General features: G+C 44.0%; 1 protein-coding gene across 1 annotated transcript in view; it reads left to right on the forward strand.

Moving 5' to 3' along the window:
- The window catches only part of DIP2B (disco interacting protein 2 homolog B), a 235,111-nt gene that overhangs the window by 212,101 nt on the left and 4,518 nt on the right, over positions 1-18,492 (forward strand). The window contains exons 26-37 of the mRNA XM_082850546.1: positions 2,675-2,798; positions 4,398-4,519; positions 5,724-5,835; positions 8,150-8,259; positions 8,761-8,891; positions 10,518-10,686; positions 11,500-11,670; positions 12,660-12,721; positions 13,600-13,657; positions 14,420-14,494; positions 16,249-16,426; positions 18,305-18,428. Coding sequence (XP_082706672.1) covers positions 2,675-2,798; positions 4,398-4,519; positions 5,724-5,835; positions 8,150-8,259; positions 8,761-8,891; positions 10,518-10,686; positions 11,500-11,670; positions 12,660-12,721; positions 13,600-13,657; positions 14,420-14,494; positions 16,249-16,426; positions 18,305-18,428 — 1,436 coding nt within the window. The remainder of the gene's footprint in view (positions 1-2,674; positions 2,799-4,397; positions 4,520-5,723; positions 5,836-8,149; positions 8,260-8,760; positions 8,892-10,517; positions 10,687-11,499; positions 11,671-12,659; positions 12,722-13,599; positions 13,658-14,419; positions 14,495-16,248; positions 16,427-18,304; positions 18,429-18,492) is intronic.

Below are 18,492 nucleotides of genomic sequence, written 5' to 3' on the forward strand. Positions count from 1 at the left end.
CTCTCACACACACACACACACACACACACACACACACACCACACACATACACAGCTTTGAGAATTTATGCAGTGATAGAACCTGAGAGGGATATGCTGTGCATCTTAGTGAAGAGTCAGTTAAAATCTTAAGAACCATTGCTCTATGGTACAAAACTTTGGGACTTCCTTGCTCCACCTCTGCATGAAGTGGGCTTCTCTTCAAGCCCATGGATTGATTAGGGTCCTTCCATTTCAGTAAGAAGATGCCAATCCAGCTTGTTCCCCACTCCACTCCCAAGCTTGGCTACAGTTAAACTTACGGCCCTGTCAAATCATACTTCAGATCTATTTGTTAGTGAAAGTAAGTTGAAATTTGCTTCTTGGGTAGAGAAATAATATATATGGATGACTAAAGGACATGTAGTCCATCTATTCTTCTGCATATTCTAACATTTTACCTTGGATTAGCCCAGGCCACCAGAAAGCTTAGGAACCATACAACATTGTTCCCTTATGCCCAGAAAATGCTTCTTACTGAAGTTTAGTTTACTGCCGTACCAAGGACCAAAAAGAGAGCCATTGTAAGAAATGGCCTTATGAATTTAACCCTGATTTTAGCCAAAGGAATATTCATTTTAGTGTTATAACCTTAATGTCCAACAATAGACAATTGACTAAATAAATTATGGCATATAAACATGAAATACTATGCAGCCATTGAAAATAATGTTATAGAATAGTTGATGACCCAGAAAGTAGTCATAATGTGGAAGTAGGAAAAGTAGGATATAAAACTTTAATAATAATTGAGTACTTACTGAAGACCCTGTCCTGGGTGCTTTCCATTTCATAGTTCATTTTAAGGTTAGGGGAACGGAGGCATAGAGACATAAAATCACTTGCCCAAGGTCGCAGGGCCCTAAGTGGTAGGACTAGGAAATTAACTCCTTCATTTGAACCCAAACTAGCTTCAGAGCCCACGTTCTTAGCCAATGCACTATACAGCCTCTGGCATAATATAGTATACCTTTTTTTTTTTTAATGTTGCATGTGAATTTATATATAATACATACTCATTTGTTAAAAACCAGGAAAATATACAGCAAAAGTTAATAGTGGTTACATCTCATATTTACTAATCTATATTTTCCAGATTTTCTATATTGAACTTGTACTACTTTATATTAATGAAATTTAAAAGTTATTTTTAAAAGAAACAGCTCAGTAAACTTGTTTTTATCATGAGTTTTTTAAAGTTAAGTTACAATAATTAAAACAGTGTGGTATTGGCACGATATAGACAAATAACAGTTTGGTTTTATCTGGTAAAGTTGAAGGTGGGCATACCCATTGACCCAGCAATTCCATTTCTAGGGCTATACCTGACCAAAACTCATATATTTATGCACCAGGATATATGTATTAGAATGAATTGTCCATCAGCAGTAGAATGGATGAATAAATTGTGGTATGTTCATGCAGTTAAATACTGTGCAGCAACAAAAGCAAATGAACTATACACCTAAGCATGAGAGGTTAGATGACGCTTCATAGAATGTTGAGAGAAAGAAGCAAATCACAAAAAAATATATGTACAGTACAACTATGAAAATCAAATATTTCATAGGTGGTAAAAATGTAAAGAAAAAGAAATTAGCCACTAACATTAAAAAGTCACGATAGTGGTCCCCTATGGAGGGAAGGAGAAGGCACCCATGAGGGTGCTTTTAAGCAGTGGTCTTTTTCACATCAGGCTGGTTCTTACACAGATGCTTGTTTTATATATATATATATATATATATATATATATATATATATATATTTTTTTTTTTTTTTTTTTTTTACCGGTACGCAGGCCTCTCACTGCTGTGGCCTCTCCCGTTGCGGAGCACAGGCTCCGGACGCGCAGGCTCAGCAGCCATGGCTCACGGGCCCAGCCGCTCCGCGGCACGTGGGATCCTCCCGAACCGGGGCACGAACCTGCGTCCCCTGCATCGGCAGGCGGACTCTCAACCACTGCGCCACCAGGGAAGCCCTATAATTTTTTATTAAGCTACACGTTCATATCTTATGCACTTTCACACTCGTGTGTTATATTTTACAAAGGCACAGGGGTTCAAAAAGCCCAGCTCGGTGAAACTTGAATTGGACAATAAGGATATTTATGAAGACCCGCAGGAGAAATTATTCTCAGGACCAGGAATAATTGGCCATCTCCTAATCTGCTAACCTTTGTTAATTCACTGTTCGTGTTTTTGTTTACATCTCTGCTGTTAGAATACTCAGAGCCAAACTCGTGTTTTACACAAGTGTACTTGACCACATAGCCAGCGCCCTGACCTCACTCATGCCCTCGTCCTGCTTTCATTTCTTTTATTTTCCCCTCTTCTCTTATTTCTTCATGTAAATACAAAATTGCTATGTATTTTTAAAGCTATCTTAAATAAGAGAGACTGTAAATACATACGTTTGATTTAAGTTAATGTTGTTAGTCCCTAAGTACCTTCAAACATTGAGAAAGAAAAGGAATACCACACACGTCTTTTGGTGCTTGGGGAATTTTCACTGAACTTGATAGCTTGCTGCAGATAATCTAGCAAGGCACAAGCCTTCCGTATAATGTCAAACTGGCTCTGTTTGTTACTGTTTTCCTTGCTGAGCGTCAACCTGCTTATACTTTCTTCTATTAACAGGGAACTACAGTGTGCACGGCCAGCTGCCTTCAGCTTCATAAGCGAGCAGAGAGGATTGCAGCAGTTCTTGGTGACAAGGGACATCTCAATGCAGGAGACAACGTTGTATTACTCTATCCACCTGGTAAGTGCTGGATTGGTAGACTAGACAAGCTCCATTGCTAGACTACAGACTCTAAGAGGACAGGAGCTCAGGGCTGCTATACATGACCACGTGGGCTGTGCGCACAGGCTCATGCCACGGGAACAGGCCTCTCCTCTCAGGGTTGTGCAGTGTGAGGGCTGTGCCAGGACCGAGTCTGTTGTATTTACTCTTGTATTTCCTGTCTTGTATAATACTCTTGTATTTCCAGGCACTGTCTAGCTCAGTGCCTGGCACTATGGTAAATATTGAATGTGTGAATGACAACTTCTTGACTTTTGGAAACACTCAAAAGAGACCCTTATTTCTAGGAGTGCTCAGGAACGGGACTCTTTCACCCAGTTTTCAAAAGCATGTTGTGTGTGAACTCTGACTTCACATTCTCCACATCGTAATTCGTGCTTAATGTCCCTCGATTATTACTGCATTCATCTTCCACGCTCTAATTCAGCAACCTCTTTACATCAAGAGGGACTCAGGGACTTCCCTGGTGGTGCAGTGGATGGGAATCCGCCTGCCAGCGCAAGGGACACGGTTTCAATCCCTGGTCCGGGAAGATCCCACATGCCGTGGAGCAACTAAGCCCATGCACCACAGCTACTGAGCCCTAGTGCCACAACTACTGAAACCCGCATGCCTAGAACCCGTGCACCGCTACGAAGAGTAGCCCCCGCTTGCCACAACTAGAGAAAGCCCACGCGCAGCAACGAAGACCCAGTGCAGCCAAAAATAAAATTAAAGAAAAGAGGGACTCAGAATTACTTGATGAGTTTGGTGTAAATATTAAAAATTTTAGGTGAAATATTTCAGTTGTCCCTTTCTTTAGTCTTCGGCCACCTAACTCATAAATCCAGCCTTCTGTGGTCTTTTATCCCTTTTACCTCATTTTACTGTGATTCTCACTTTGCTTTTTTATTTACATTGATACTAAGATTTCTTAGAAGGTCATCTGGTAAAGGAATTCCTCCTTGTTCCTGGGAGATTGTCTTCCATCTACCAATTAATCATGGTAATGGACCACAGCACTTCCCAAGGAGGCCACCCTTCGAGTCCTGATATTGCAGAGGCTTCGTGTCAAGTGATGCCTTGCCTCCCTAAAACCTGCACCCACTGGGGGAGTGACATCTTGGGGGTCCAATTGCTGTTCACATAGCGGCCTTCTAAAGAGTGAAAGAAAGCTCAAGTGTTCCTCATCTCTCCTTTTCCCATTCTTTTATCTTCCAAGTGGAGCAGCCCTAATTTTTGCAGTTATTTCTCCTAGGTAATATCAAGTAATGATGTCAAAATACCTTCGTCAGGTATCTTTCAAGAGCTTACTTCTGAGCTCCTTTGTCGTTATTTATTCTTGGCTTCTCTATATTTTTTTTAAGTTGTTTTATATGCATCCTTCTTTACCTTCTGTTTCTTCTAAATTTAAAAAATTTCTTCCGATAATGTCTCTGTTAAATTACGGTCTAATGAACCCATCTGGCACATGATTTAATAAACTGGTTTTGGAATAAATAAATAAATTGGTTTTGGAAGCTCTGGCTTTTGCTTTCTCGGTGACAAACCAGGCAGCTAAGTGGCTCTGTCTTGCAGGCATCGAGTTAATCGCTGCGTTCTACGGCTCCCTGTATGCCGGGTGCATACCTGTGACCGTCCGACCTCCTCATGCTCAGAACCTCACAGCCACATTGCCCACCGTCCGTATGATTGTTGATGTAAGTGCCGGGTATAACTTGCCTTGTCCTCATCTCATAAAACCCAGAGTCAGACAGCTAAGCATCCTTACTCATTTTCCAGTCTAATTGAGTCAGGAAGTCGAATCTGTCTCCTGCAAACTACCTCCTTTTCCTTTATCTGATCAAAGTGACCAGCATTTTCCAGTGAAGGAATGTGGGGAAAGCAGTTTTTGGTGAGATACAGGATTGTGTTTTTATCATGAACATTAAGGAAGTGAAGCTGTCATTAGTATTTCTCCATGAAACTTATTTTTTTCCCTCTTCTTAAAAAAGTCCTAATATTTTTTCTGCACAGTAACCAAGGTAATTTTAAATGCCAAACTGAATTCTCCCCATATCAGGTCACTTTTTGGGGGGTTAGTCTTATAAATTTGCTTGGTATAGTATTAAAGTATACTACAGTAGGAAAGTAAGATAAATCTTATTCTAATCATATCCTAATGTACTTTAAAGCAAAGAGTTACAAAGTTCCAATTTATGTAACACTTGTTTCTCTAAGAACTGCTGCTCCATCCCCAACTGGAGCCTGCAGTACAAAAGGTGCATTTGCCACAGATGATTTTACTACAAAGTTCAGTTTGGCAAAATGCCCTGGTTATATTCTGCAAAGTAGGCCGGAGCAGCAGGGAGGGGAGTTTCCTTCCACTGACACAGTTTGCGGGGTGAGGGAAGTTGGTCCCCATGCGTTTCCATGTGCGGGTGTGTGGGAGAGCTCGTTCCTCTGAGTGCACAGAGTCCCTCAAGTCCAGGGTATGTTCTAGGTCCGGTGTGTTTCACCATATTCCCTGGACTGTTGCAAACACTACCTCCTTCCGAGATGATCCTCCAACACCTCTCATTCCCTGAGTACTACGAAGTCCATGTTTTTATTTTATTATGGTCTTCATGAAATCAAGAGATCTGGGGATCCATACTGAGGTTATAACCATGGAATATTTGAGAATCACTGTTGTAAACAGTAACTTGTGTTATGAACAAGTCCATCATTCTAATTCAGTGTTACGCATTTTTCAGGACAAACGTAAGGGGAACACTGACCTCCACTGTCCTGTGTGTATTCTTTGAAAAGCTAGTACTGCCCTGTCCCAGTATGATGTGCGAGTTGCTTTTAGCAGCAGCCAGAGCCTATGGTGCTACACGGGGCTAAGCCTCATGGTGCTTATTTTTGTCCATTTGTTTCTAGGTCAGCAAAGCAGCCTGCATTCTCACCACACAGACCCTAATGAGGTTACTGAGGTCCCGAGAGGCAGCAGCAGCTGTGGATGTGAAAACCTGGCCAACTATCATTGACACAGGTGAAAGGGAGATTTCTCCAGAGGCATTGAGGGGGCAAGAACATTCACTCCCCGAGATTTCCTAGGTTCTCATACCAAAGGTGTTTACACAGCTCTTCTGTTGCAGCCCATTCCACCTGCTAAGACAGAGGCAAAACTTAATATCCACTCAGCTTGAGTTACCAAAGGACTGGATACTGCAACATCCAGATCCAGAGAAGCAGATCACAGAGTGCCAGAGCTCTGGCGACAAAACGTGACCTGCTGTTACTCTTGGCATCGTCAAATGGTGGTTAGGTGTTTATGCCAGATGTGACCGTAGACATGTTGGGCTACATAAAGTATGGGGAGGATCTGACCCTTGACTTCCAGATGTGATAGAGTTGGAACAGCATTGCACTAGGAGTCAGAAGACCTGGTTCTGGTTCAAGCTTCAGTCCTTATTTTCTGTATAACCTTGTCTGAGATGACCCTTTCCTAAAACACTACCTACCCTGGCCCGACTCACATATTTATTGAGAATATCAAATGCAACATAATATGAAAATACTTTGAAAACCATAAAGTGTATGAATTTTAGATGGTGTTCATACTAAAGAAGGGGGTAAGACTTTGGGATAGCTGGAGATGGTGGTGGAGGGGAGAGTGTGGGTTTTGGAGTTGGGCAGACAGGTGTAAATCCTCATCCTCTGTTACTCGTAACTACTTCATGGGGTCATGAAGATTAAATGACATAATGTAAAGCACCAGCATACAATCACAGTAATAACAACATCTAACTTTTTATTGCGCCCTTACCATGTGGCAGTCATGTAACATGTATTACCTAATTTCCTCCTTCTATAACCCTATTAGATAGGTGCCAGTTTTAGCCTCATTTTACAGATAAGAAGACTGAGGCACAGGGAGGTTAAGTAAGTAGCAGAACCGAAATTCAAACCCAGTCAGTTTGGCTCCCCTCCCAGCCCCTTAATCATTATCTCCTCCCTACCAGTTTTCAGTAAATATCACGTAGTGTCCACTTCAGGGACATTTATGTGGATTTAAATGCAGGGATGACATCTATTTATGGTTATTGTGTCCAGATGCTGAGCTATATTTTTTTATATATGTTACTTAAGGATATAGACAAGTCATTTATAATATGTAACACAAGTGGATTGTGTTGGTGTTAGTGATGTAGATAGATCTACTGTGGTTACTGGACTCAGTCATGTTTCAGGAAGACCTGGAATGTGGTCTGTGATACAGACAACAGAAAGGTTTCTTTAGGTACTTGAGTGGCCCTTCCCTACACAGAGGTGGGTTGAAGGTGATAGAGAAAGTCTTCGGTTTGACCAGAGATGAGTGCCCAATGATACAGAGATTGAAAAGTCAGAGTCAGAATCGTTTCTTGATCTGGAAAGCCAAAGGAGCCATTGAGGAGGCATGGCTGGGGCCAGAGACGTCCTTGATATCTTTGGATATGACATACTTATAAAGCAAATTTGGAGGGAAGGGAGAGGTTATCATAAAAGAGCAAAGGAAAATAATTCCCAATTCTAGATTATCATTCTTAAAGTCAGTCATGTTACCTTGGAGAAAAACTGTCCAACTTTTAAAGCAGTCCATGGTTACTGTGACGTGTACTAAACTGTAAATAATGAACTTTAACTTGAAACCAGCATAACAACAAGTAAAGCTTCATGAGTTGTCTTAAAGTGCTTTATATGAATTAACTTCCTAACAGTTCTGGGAGGTCAGGTATTATTACCACTTTAGAGATAAGGAAACAGACACAAAGAGGTTAAATAACATCAAGATGACATCACTGAGAAATGGCAGAGCTGGGATTTGAACACTGGCAGTCTGCTTCTTTAGCCTGTGTTTTCAGCTACTATGGTATATTACCCCTCTCTGATCGTCTAGTAAATACATCTGCCTGATGTAGTTTCCTTGTTTATATTGTCTATTGGTGCCCTCAACCCCAACCCTCCTCTAGGAGTGACATATGTGAGCCGGTTGGTTAAATGCGAGAAGCCTCAGCTTTAGCAAATCCCAGAAGCTAAGTGTGGCCATAGCAAAGCCACAGAAGACCGGTGGAAGAGCAATGATTTTCGAGTTCCAACCTGTCTGATTTTTTTTTAATGTTACTGAAGTGTAGTTGATTTACAATGTTGTGTTTAATTTCTGCTGTACGGCGCAGTGACTCAGTTATACATGTATATACATTCTTTTTCACATTCTTTTCCATTATGGTTTATCGGAGGATATTGAATACAGTTCCCTGTGCTATACAGTAGGATCTTGTTGTCAACATGTCTGATTGACAATCGGGTTTTTTCTTTCCTTGCAGATGATCTACCCAGGAAAAGGTTACCTCAGCTGTACAAACCACCCACTCCTGAGATGCTGGCATACCTTGATTTTAGTGTCTCCACAACTGGCATGCTTACGGGAGTGAAGGTAGAGTAGTCGGGATATATTTACTCTCTCACTGGATGCTGGTAAAGTGCTGGTAAAGTGCCAGGGCTGCAAAAAATAGAGATGACCACTGCCCCAGGGACTTCAGATGGAGAGGCCAGCTGGTCGTACCAGAGACCAGTAGGCAGAGGATCAAGGGCCACTGCTATATTTAAATAAAAGCATTGGCTCTTCCGGAATAAGTTATCCCAAGGAATTTGTGTTATGAAGTGTTCTGAACCTAGCATAGAAGCCAACAGATAACACGAGTTAGTTCAAGCCAGTATGAAGTCATAGATTCGCATTTCATAAAACTCAGCATTGAGAAGTTAACAGATAGACTTACCCTTCAGTTAGACTTAGATTAGGCTTTTTGAAGCAATGAAAAATATACATCATTTTGAGGAGCTGGAGGGAATGTAAGCTTCTCAAAACTCTCATTGGAGCTGCTTTTCTGCCTGTGGGATGCCAGTTCCATCCTGTTCCATGTTCCTTACCTTCCAGATGTCCCACTCTGCGGTCAATGCTCTCTGTAGAGCCATCAAGCTCCAGTGCGAGTTGTATTCCTCTCGGCAGATCGCCATCTGCCTTGACCCTTACTGTGGACTTGGCTTTGCACTTTGGTGTCTCTGCAGGTAGGCATGGAAAAGCAAAGAAACAGAATGCATGGGAATATCTTTGGGGCTGTGAGCATCTCATCCTTCCGTTTGCTCCCTTAATTTGGTAAAGTTTCAATAAAATGCTGATGCTTTCCAGAATTTGTGCATCTAATGTATCTTCGACGTTTGTCTGGTTTGTTTGTATTCCCTCTTTCTATTAGTTTTATGCCTCAGACAAAAGGGCAGTGATCTTACTGCCTCTTCTGTGCTCCATCCTGTCGTCCTCATTTTAGAAGCAGAGCCAAGTAGAAGGATGACACTTGGGTGAAATGTCGTACTGTGTCAGCCAGAATGCACCCCCTAGGCTTGGCAGGAAGGAATGTAATGAGATGGGTGACAGCATGTGGCTGGAAAGTAGCACATTGGCCACATTGTTCCTTGTGGGATAGCAGATCCCAACTCCTACTCTCCTCCCAGAGGACCTCATCTCAGCCTGCATTTTCACCTCCTTGATGGGCATCTTCATGAATGCTTCACAGATGCCTCAGTTCAACATCTTCCTTCTGTGCCCCCATTCTTCTTAGGATGGGCTCATCCACCTAGGTTAGGGGCCCACACTAGGAACTTGGGCTTTATCTTCAACTCTATATCTTTTTGTCATACTTCCAATTAAATGTCAGATCCTTTGGCTCCATTATTCTTAAACCTATCTCTACATAAGAATCACCTAGGGGTCTATGAAAAAAAAAATTAATGGGGCTTCCCTAGACATACTAACCTAGATCTCCAGAGGTGGAGACCACAATTCCAGTATTTTTTTTTTTAATACAGGATTCCTGGGCTCCTAGTTATTCTGGTCTATATTCAAGGTTTAGGAAGTTGAGGATTCACGGCTGGAGATTGTACATACAATACAGGACTCTGACATTCCTTCCTTTTTATCCTGGGTGCACTGTCAGGGTTCAAGCCCTCATCCTCTCTCACCTGGATTATTGCAGCCTCTCCTAACTGTCTCTCAGCCTTCAGTGACTCGTGTCTCCAATACCCGCTCCGTGTAACTAGCTCTACCCCAACTTCAAGCTATAGTGACAGCCTGCCGGGTAAATTCTAAACTCCTTCATAAAATAATAGATCAGTGATTTCACAGTTTGGCCCTGACCCTTCTGGCTTCACTTCTCACAACTCCCCAGGCATTCTATGCTTTAGTATTTCACTCTGGAATCCTATTTCTGACAACCTCACACACACCATGTAATTTTATATTGCCGTGCCTTTGCATATGCTCTTCCCTCTGCCTGGAATGCCCTCACCAGCTTCCCCATTTTTCCAGCCACTGTCAAATTCCTACTCATTCTTCAAGCCCGAGCTCAACTGTCGCCAACTCAGTGAAACACCTGCCGCCCCTTGTGTTCCCAGTTTGAATGACTTGCTCGTCATTCTGTGATCGTGATGGCCTTTATTCACATCTCAGTTACCACCTTCCACAGTCTGCTTTCTTCTGTAGTTATTGTATCTTGTGAGTTGCATAGGAACAAGGCTGATTCTTAGACCTTTATATCTAATATGACCCAACCCTGTCCTTCATGCTCAGTAAATATTTGCTGAATTGATGGTGTTCTAGGATGAATTGATAATGTCAGCTCTTGCCTTTTTTCATTGCAGTGTCTATTCAGGTCACCAGTCCATCTTAATTCCTCCTATGGAGTTGGAAAACAACCTTTTCCTCTGGCTCTCCACGGTCAACCAGTACAAAATAAGAGACACTTTCTGCTCCTATTCAGTAATGGAGCTCTGCACCAAGGGGCTTGGAAACCAAGTGGAGGTGCTGAAGGTAAGAAGCAGCTGTAACCAGGAGACAGTCCTGAGAGAAATGGGCCAGGCGTGATGATACCCCACCTTGGGCTGGCCAGACATATCTGCCTGCTTTATTTCTAGGCAAACAGGTGTTTGTAAACCTCAGGAAGTTTATCTCTTTCAGTTTCTAATTTAATGCACTCTTTCAAGTTTAATCTGATTCTTACATTGTGGAGAAGAAGGTAAAACTGGTGAGGAGGCTGAACAGAAATGACTTTATGTGAAGATGAACAGAAACTGTGACCTCCAAGAGGATTTTTCCCAATAGAATTTGCAGCCTGAGAATCTCAGAGATTGGCGACTGCCCCAGAGATAAGGTCGCTCATTCATGAGTGTATCCCACGATCATATGTCTAACTGGCATGTGAGAGTCAAAAAACACGGAATTTTCTTTAGTAGAGAAATGTGACCTTAAGAATGAAAAAAAGAGATAAGAGATTAGATATCTATGTTGCTAAATTTGTTTTTCTCTCAGTCCCATCTCTGCATTTGAAATAGAGAGAAATGTAAGGTACAGAAATAAAAGAGGGATTAAAAATATATTGCTGAAAACCTAAGATTTTTAGGTGAAAGAGGAAAGAAATAGAGAATGAGCATATTGACCTGTGGGTAATGACTTCAGTGGAATTCCTTGGCATTTTCTGAAAAGGCATATGTTTTCTCTCGGTGTCTGAGGTGAGAAAACATAGTTCCTTGGCTTTTCCTGACAATAGAGATAGAGCAGTGGCCCTGCTTGTTCAGCACTTCTGTGATTCTGCTGACCTCGGCGCCTGTGCGTGGTGTCTTACAGACCAGGGGAATCAACCTCTCCTGCATCCGGACGTGTGTGGTGGTGGCTGAGGAGCGGCCCCGCATTACTCTCCAGCAGTCCTTCTCCAAGCTTTTCAAGGACATCGGTCTGTCCCCTCGGGCTGTCAGCACCACTTTTGGATCAAGAGTCAATGTAGCGATATGTTTGCAGGTGACTATCATGAAATCTTGCTTGTGTGGGGGGCTCAGAGCACAGGCTACCGCTTAGTTGCTGTAGGCCTCTGGGCTTTTTATTTGGACTTCACTGTACCTTATTTTGCCCATCTGTAGAATGAACATGGTAGCATCGTCCTTCACAGGGTCGTTCTGTAGAACCACTGAGTTTCTAGGTGCCAAGCACTTGGAGCTGTGCCCGGCAATTGAGCTCTAATGTAAACGTTTACTCTAAGTAGTGGTTTTATGGTCCAGGACGATGAGTCGAGAAGATTTCTGAGTCCTATTTGAATTTTATTTATATGTTACCCTTTGTTTTCTGTCTCCTCCATCTTTTACGCCTTTTTCTTTTTTTTTTGCAAAAGAAGTACAAATAAGCCTGCATTCTTTTCTGCAGCCAGATGGCAATTTTGCCATGTTATCTTGGTGGGTAAATAACAGAAAAGAGGCTGAAATAACAGAAAAGAACTGAGTCTGATTTTATGTAGCTTGGCAGCTCGTAAGGCAAATACAGACATGGACAAGAGTGAGAGTCACAGAAGGTGGCGTAAGTGGGTGGATACTTTCAGGTCCTCTGTGTCTGTGGTCGGATGACTCTGGAGCAACATCATGACACTTGAACTTTGGAGCCAGTTGTGGGCCCCTTGCTGCCAGCTTGGGCCAGTGCTGGTTTTGAGAGTCCCATGCATGCTGGTCTGTCTCATCCCTGCCTTGAGTCCAGGGGTGAGGACCCTCCTCAGCCTGGTAACCTTTCAGTGCTGCTTCGGCCCCCAGCCTACTCTACTCCCCTGGGGGAGGAAAGGAAAGAAAGATGAGAAGAAAGCGGGGCCCGGAGTCTCTTTCGTTATAGCCCTGCCTCATCGTTCAAAATAGAGTTTGGATTTTTCATGTATGTGACTAAATTGTCTATTTCTTGATTTGAAAATGTAAAATATGGAAATACCATTCAGTTAATTTTAAATAAACAATACATTTATTTTTCTTTAGGGAACCTCAGGGCCTGATCCAACTACTGTGTATGTAGATCTGAAATCATTAAGACATGACAGGTACAGTAGATTGGTTATGCTTACTTTCTGTTAGCGTTCCTAAGCATGAAAAGTTCTGAGCCTCGAGAAAGTCAGCTCTCCCCACTCCTTCCTTCTGTTGGTGTCTTCCGGGGGGATGGGAGAAGGGAAGAAATTCATTTTCATTATTAATACCTAATAAGGTTTTCATTTATAAGAAGAAAGCTTTAATTCTCACAGTTGCTGCACTGTTCTTTAATATTAAAATGTAACACTGGTATTTTGTAACATTTGACATAAATTACACTAAAATGGATAGACTCTTTGCTCTGGAAGTTTAAAAATAACTGAGACAGACAGAATAAATGAGGCAGAGTAGGGTTTTTGATACAACACTTTATCTGAGCCCCAGGAGTAAAAGCCTTCCTCCTCATCAGCTCACAGGTGAATCGTAGCTATACGCCAAGGGGAGCTCCTGGCGGAGGGCTCTGGGACCTTTTCCTGAGTCCCACTGACTTGGGCTGTGTTCACAGTGTGGCCCGTGGCAGTGACCCAGGCTGCACAGGCAGAGCGTCTCTAGTGCTGTGATTTTCAGCCTGGGGAGAGTTTGTCCTCCAAAGGACATTTGACAGTGTCTGGAGACATATGTATTGTCACAACAAGGGGATGCTACTGACATCTAGTGGGTAGAGGCCTGGGATGTTGCTAAACATCCTACAGTGCACAGGATAGTGTCTCACAAAGAATTATAACAAAATATGTGACTCAAAATGTCAGTAATGCTGAGTTTGAGAAACTGCCCTGATGTGAGGAGAGATAGATTAGAGGTTTGGGGAGGCAGTGTATATAGCTGTGGTAGATGCGGTGCAGTCATTTTTTTTTTTTAAGGCTCTTATGTTGTAAATATTGTTTTTCTGAAGGGTTCGTCTTGTGGAACGGGGTGCCCCCCAGAGTTTGCTCCTCTCAGAGTCTGGAAAGGTAATTTGTTCTGTTAACTGTTGGGAAGGTGGTCTGTGTGTAGAAGTAGCTAGTTTTTGTTTTCTGTGGGATGTTTTTTTGTTTGTTTGTTTGTTTGTTTGTTTGGCTGTGTTGGGTTTTCGTTGCTGCACGCAGGCTTTTTCTAGTTGTGGCGAGCGGGGGCTACTCTTCATTCCATTGTGTGGGCTTCAGTAATTCTGGCATGGGCTCTAGAGTGCAGGCTCAGTAGTTGTGGTGCATGGGCTTAGTTGCCCTGAGGCATGGCACATGGGATCTTCCCAGACCAGGGCTCGAACCCGTGTCCCCTGCATTGGCAGGTGGATTCTTAACCACTGCGCCACCAGGGAAGTTCCCCCGGTTTATTTTTTATTTATTTTGGCGGTACGCGGGCCTCTCACTCTTGTGGCCTCTCCCGTTGCGGAGCACAGGCTCCGGACGCGCAGGCTCAGCGGCCATGGCTCACGGGCCCAGCCGCTCCGCGGCATGTGGAATCTTCCCGGACCAGGGCACGAACCTGTGTCCCCTGCATCGGCAGGTGGACTCTCAACCACTGCGCCACCAGGGAAGCCCCCCGGTTTATTTTTGAGGTTGAATCTTGTTATACCTCTGTCTCCACTGAGCACGATCCCGTGAGCACCGTCTCCGCTCCTGCCTTTGTACACTCCCTCACCTCACTAAAGAGATGGGGGCGGGGAACTGCATTTCCTAGAGGTCATTAGATTTAATTGAACCCCGTCTTTGTGTTTTCTCTTTGATTCTTAGATTTTACCTGGAGTGAAAGTAGTTATTGTTAATCCAGAGACCAAAGGGCCTGTTGGAGACTCTCACCTGGGAGAGGTATGTATAATATTCCCCTTTACTCTGAAGAGTCAGCAGTGAAAGACTTTAGGGTTCATATTTTAGAAGTCAGGAAACTGTGGATACAGCTTTTCCCTCATGGTGAATTTTTGAAAGTTTTCATCTTTCTCTGTAAGGCTCAAAACTGAAATGGACAGAGGGGAAATTGAGACCAAGATGGAGTGAAGATTTAGGCACCCAAACTAGAACTAGTCCCAGATTGGTCCACTGACATACCCTTAACTGAAAAGGAAAATGGGCAAATCCCACCTGTTCCCACCTATTAAGGAGTGGAACTAAAAGGAGCCACAAATTTTAAATTTTTAAAATTTATACAAATTTTTTATTTTATTCCAAAATGTATCCATTTTTGTATTAGTATAAAAATATTTAAGACTTAATTTTTCTTCCCCCAAATCCCTGGGAGACACTGATATCTCATCTCATAGCTCACTGGGAGCAATGTTGTGGGTGCACGAGGCAGATGACCCGGGCTCTGCCAGTTACCAGCTTCTTGTGATTGGGCAAGTTACTTAAACTCTCTGTCCTCAGTTTCCTCAACCATAAGTAATAATGGCACCCACCTAGTAGGATTGTGTGACAGTTAAATGCATTAATAACTGTATCTGTCATATATTTGGAACAGTGCCTGTCACACAGTGAATACTAGTTTTGTTACCATCGTCGGCTATTGCTGTGTTTACATTGTAAATTCAAATAGCCTGTAGTATTTTCCTGCGGTCTTCGTAACTTAGTTTCAGAGCATAGAAATGATCCCTTGATGCATTTGTGAGACTCTGAAAGAGGCTGAGAAATGAGCCAGGGAGGGCTTCCCTGGTGGCTCAGTGGTTAAGAATCCGCCTACCAATGTAGGGAACATGGGTTCAAGCCCTGGTGCGGGAAGATCCCACATGCCGCGGAGCAACTACGCCCATATGCCACAACTACTGAGCCTGTGCTCTAGAGCCCGTGAGCCACAACTGCTGAGCCCACGTGCCACAACTACTGAAGCACGTGCACCTAGAGCCCATGCTCCTCAACAAGAAAAGCCACAGCAATGAGAAGCCCGTGCACCACAATGAAGAGTAGCCCCTGCTCGCTGCAACTAGAGAAAGCCCGTGCGCGGCAACGAAGACCCAACGCAGCCAAGGATAAATAAATAAATAAATTTATTTTTAAAAAAAAGAAAGAAAGAAAGAAATGAGCCAGGGAGGCAATGTAGCCTCAAGGTTAAGAGCACAGCCTCTGTGGCCACCCAGGCTTGGGTGTAGGTTTCCTTGTTTCTGCATCTTAGGCAAGTTACTTAACTCCTTTTTTTTTTTCATCTGTAAAATGGGAATAACAGTAGTATAAACTGTATTGTCATGTCATATATGTCAGGATTGATGGAGGTAAGGCATATAATACTGTTCAGCACATGGTAAACACTTGATAACTGACAGCTGCCTTTATTGTTGCAGCTGTGTTGTTACTGTAAAAATGAGGTTAAAAAACCAAAATAGGGACTTCCCTGGTGGTCCAGTGGGTAAGACTCCGTGCTCCCTATGCAGGGGGCCCAGGTTCGATCCCTGGTCAGGGATCCCACATGCTGTAACTAAGATCCCATCCCAACTAAGAGTCCGCATGCCGCCACTAAAAGATCCCACAACTAAGACCCAGTGCAGCCAAAATTAATTAAATTAAGCCAAAATCATCTGTCCCAGAGAACTGAATTGATTCTGGCGAAATGTGACCAGTGCTTTTTCTTGTTGTAGATTTGGGTGAACAGTCCCCATACAGCCAGTGGCTATTACACCATCTATGACAGCGAGACTCTTCAAGCTGACCATTTCAACACCCGCCTCAGCTTTGGGGATCCTGCTCAGACCCTGTGGGCTCGAACAGGATACCTGGGTTTTGTCCGCCGGACCGAGCTCACAGCAGCCACCGGAGGTATCTTCAGCAGTTCCTCACCCTCGTCCTGCTGCGCTTTGCAGCCCCTAGCACGGGCTGGCCTTCCGCAGCCTGCCTTTGGATGTGGAGCGTGTGTGTTGAATTATTCCCTTCTCCGACTCTTGAACCCATACACGAATTTGTATTCATTTGAAGTAAGACTTTGCCCTCAAAGAGGACCCAGGGAATAAGCACTGGGGCCCCGTGTCAGCATCCCTGACCTGTGGGTTGGCTCGGCCAGGCAGTCATAGAGATGTGCCTGGTGATGGGTAGATGCCTCTGGCAGGACTCGGCCCTCAGCAAGCTCCTGGGACAGGTATTCCATCTTTAGTCCCTTGCTCCTAAGCCTTGAGAGCGGGAGGCAGTGCAGAGGAGCCAGCCTGCCGAAGCCCTCTGTCCCTTCGGCGGCTCACGTTGGACACGAGCCTGCTTGGCAGGGCTCTCGTGTAAGCAGCCCCCAGTCATCCTCTGCCCACTGGGCAGCCACAGTGAAGCCGTGACTTCAACCTTCCTGATGGCATGAATGGCCATTTTAAAATACCCAGCACCGCTTGCATCATCCACACCCAGAACTGACACAGATCACTCACTGGACTTGAGCAGCTGGAACTGAGCCAAGTCATTTCTCCTTCGCCCCTTGCATGTGTTCCCCACTGACCAGCTCCAGAGTGTCTCCATATTTCACGGGGAAGTAGAATAACATACTGGTGGTGAGGGGAGCATCCCTAGCCAGGTGCCTTGGTTTGGAAGCCTGCCTCTGTCATTTGCTGTATGACCTTGAGCACTCACTCAACCTCTCAGTTTCCTACCTGGAAAATGGGAGTGACAACGTTTCCTGCCTTGTGGAAATGATGTGAGATTAAATGACATAATGCCTTCAGGTGCCTGGGACAGTGACTGGCACGCAGAAAACACTCGAGAGTCATTAGCTACTCTTTCCGTTGTTTTTGTTACTACAGTCTTCAGCTCTTGTATGATGGGACTCTGCTGGCCTTCCTCATCCTTCTCTCTCCAACAGCTCCTAGCAGTTTGTTTTGCTAAATTTTTCAGAAATCTTCCTTTTCCTGAAAATACAACATTCTGTAGACCTAGCTAAATCATCTCTCTTCTTCTTTTCAGTATCTATATAGACATCAACCATGTAGCCTTGTGTATGCAGTGTGTGCATAAAATCTTTAAAAAAAGATTTCTGCAACGTCCTGCTGGATTACAAGCCTATTAATAACCAGGACTAGAGTCTCTGTGGAGTCCTTGAAGATGTCTAGGAACAATGACATATGCTCACTTCTTTTCCATCTCAAATCCTCTCCCCTCCTCCCCTCCCCAGCCATCGTCTGGCTAATTCCTATTTATCCTTAAAAGCTCAGCATGGCTTCAGCTTTTCCCTTTCTGAACCCTTGAGCTGAGCTCGGGGAGCGGGGGCCCTAGTGCACACTCGGGTCGCTGGGCTGACCTCATCCCACCTGATGTCCATCCATAGGACATCTGTTGTGTGTGTGTTTCCCCCACTAGACAGTAAGTATCTTCAGAGCAGGAATCATGTTATATCATCTTTGTCTCCGCAGCACTAGGCACAATTCCTGGCACGTGGTAATAATAATAATGACAATAGCTAATGTTTTCAGCACTTACAGTGTACCAGGCATCGTATTAACTCCCTTATATGAATTGAATCCTCACAGCAGCCATTTATTATTACCCCTGTCTCACAGAGGGGAAGCAGGACTCAGAGATTTAAGTTATTCTCCACGTTACAGAGCTGGTGAGTGGTGGCGCCAGGTGACGTGGCAGGCGGTCTGGACCCTGTGCTCTTAACTCCAACGATGTAGTACACTCAGTGCGTCTGATGAACCAGGTTCCTCTTTCTCTCCCCATCAGAGCGTCACGATGCCTTGTACGTGGTGGGAGCTCTGGACGAGACACTGGAACTGCGAGGCCTGCGGTACCACCCCATCGACATCGAGACCTCGGTGTCTCGGATCCACAGGAGCATGGCCGAATGGTAAATCCCCTGCACAGCATAGGTTCCCCCGCAGCTGCGGCACCAGTTAAAGTTGCTCTGTAGT

Source organism: Leucopleurus acutus, assembly GCF_964270905.1.
Source record: "Leucopleurus acutus genome assembly, chromosome: 11".
NCBI classification, from domain to species: Eukaryota; Metazoa; Chordata; class Mammalia; order Artiodactyla; family Delphinidae; genus Leucopleurus; species Leucopleurus acutus.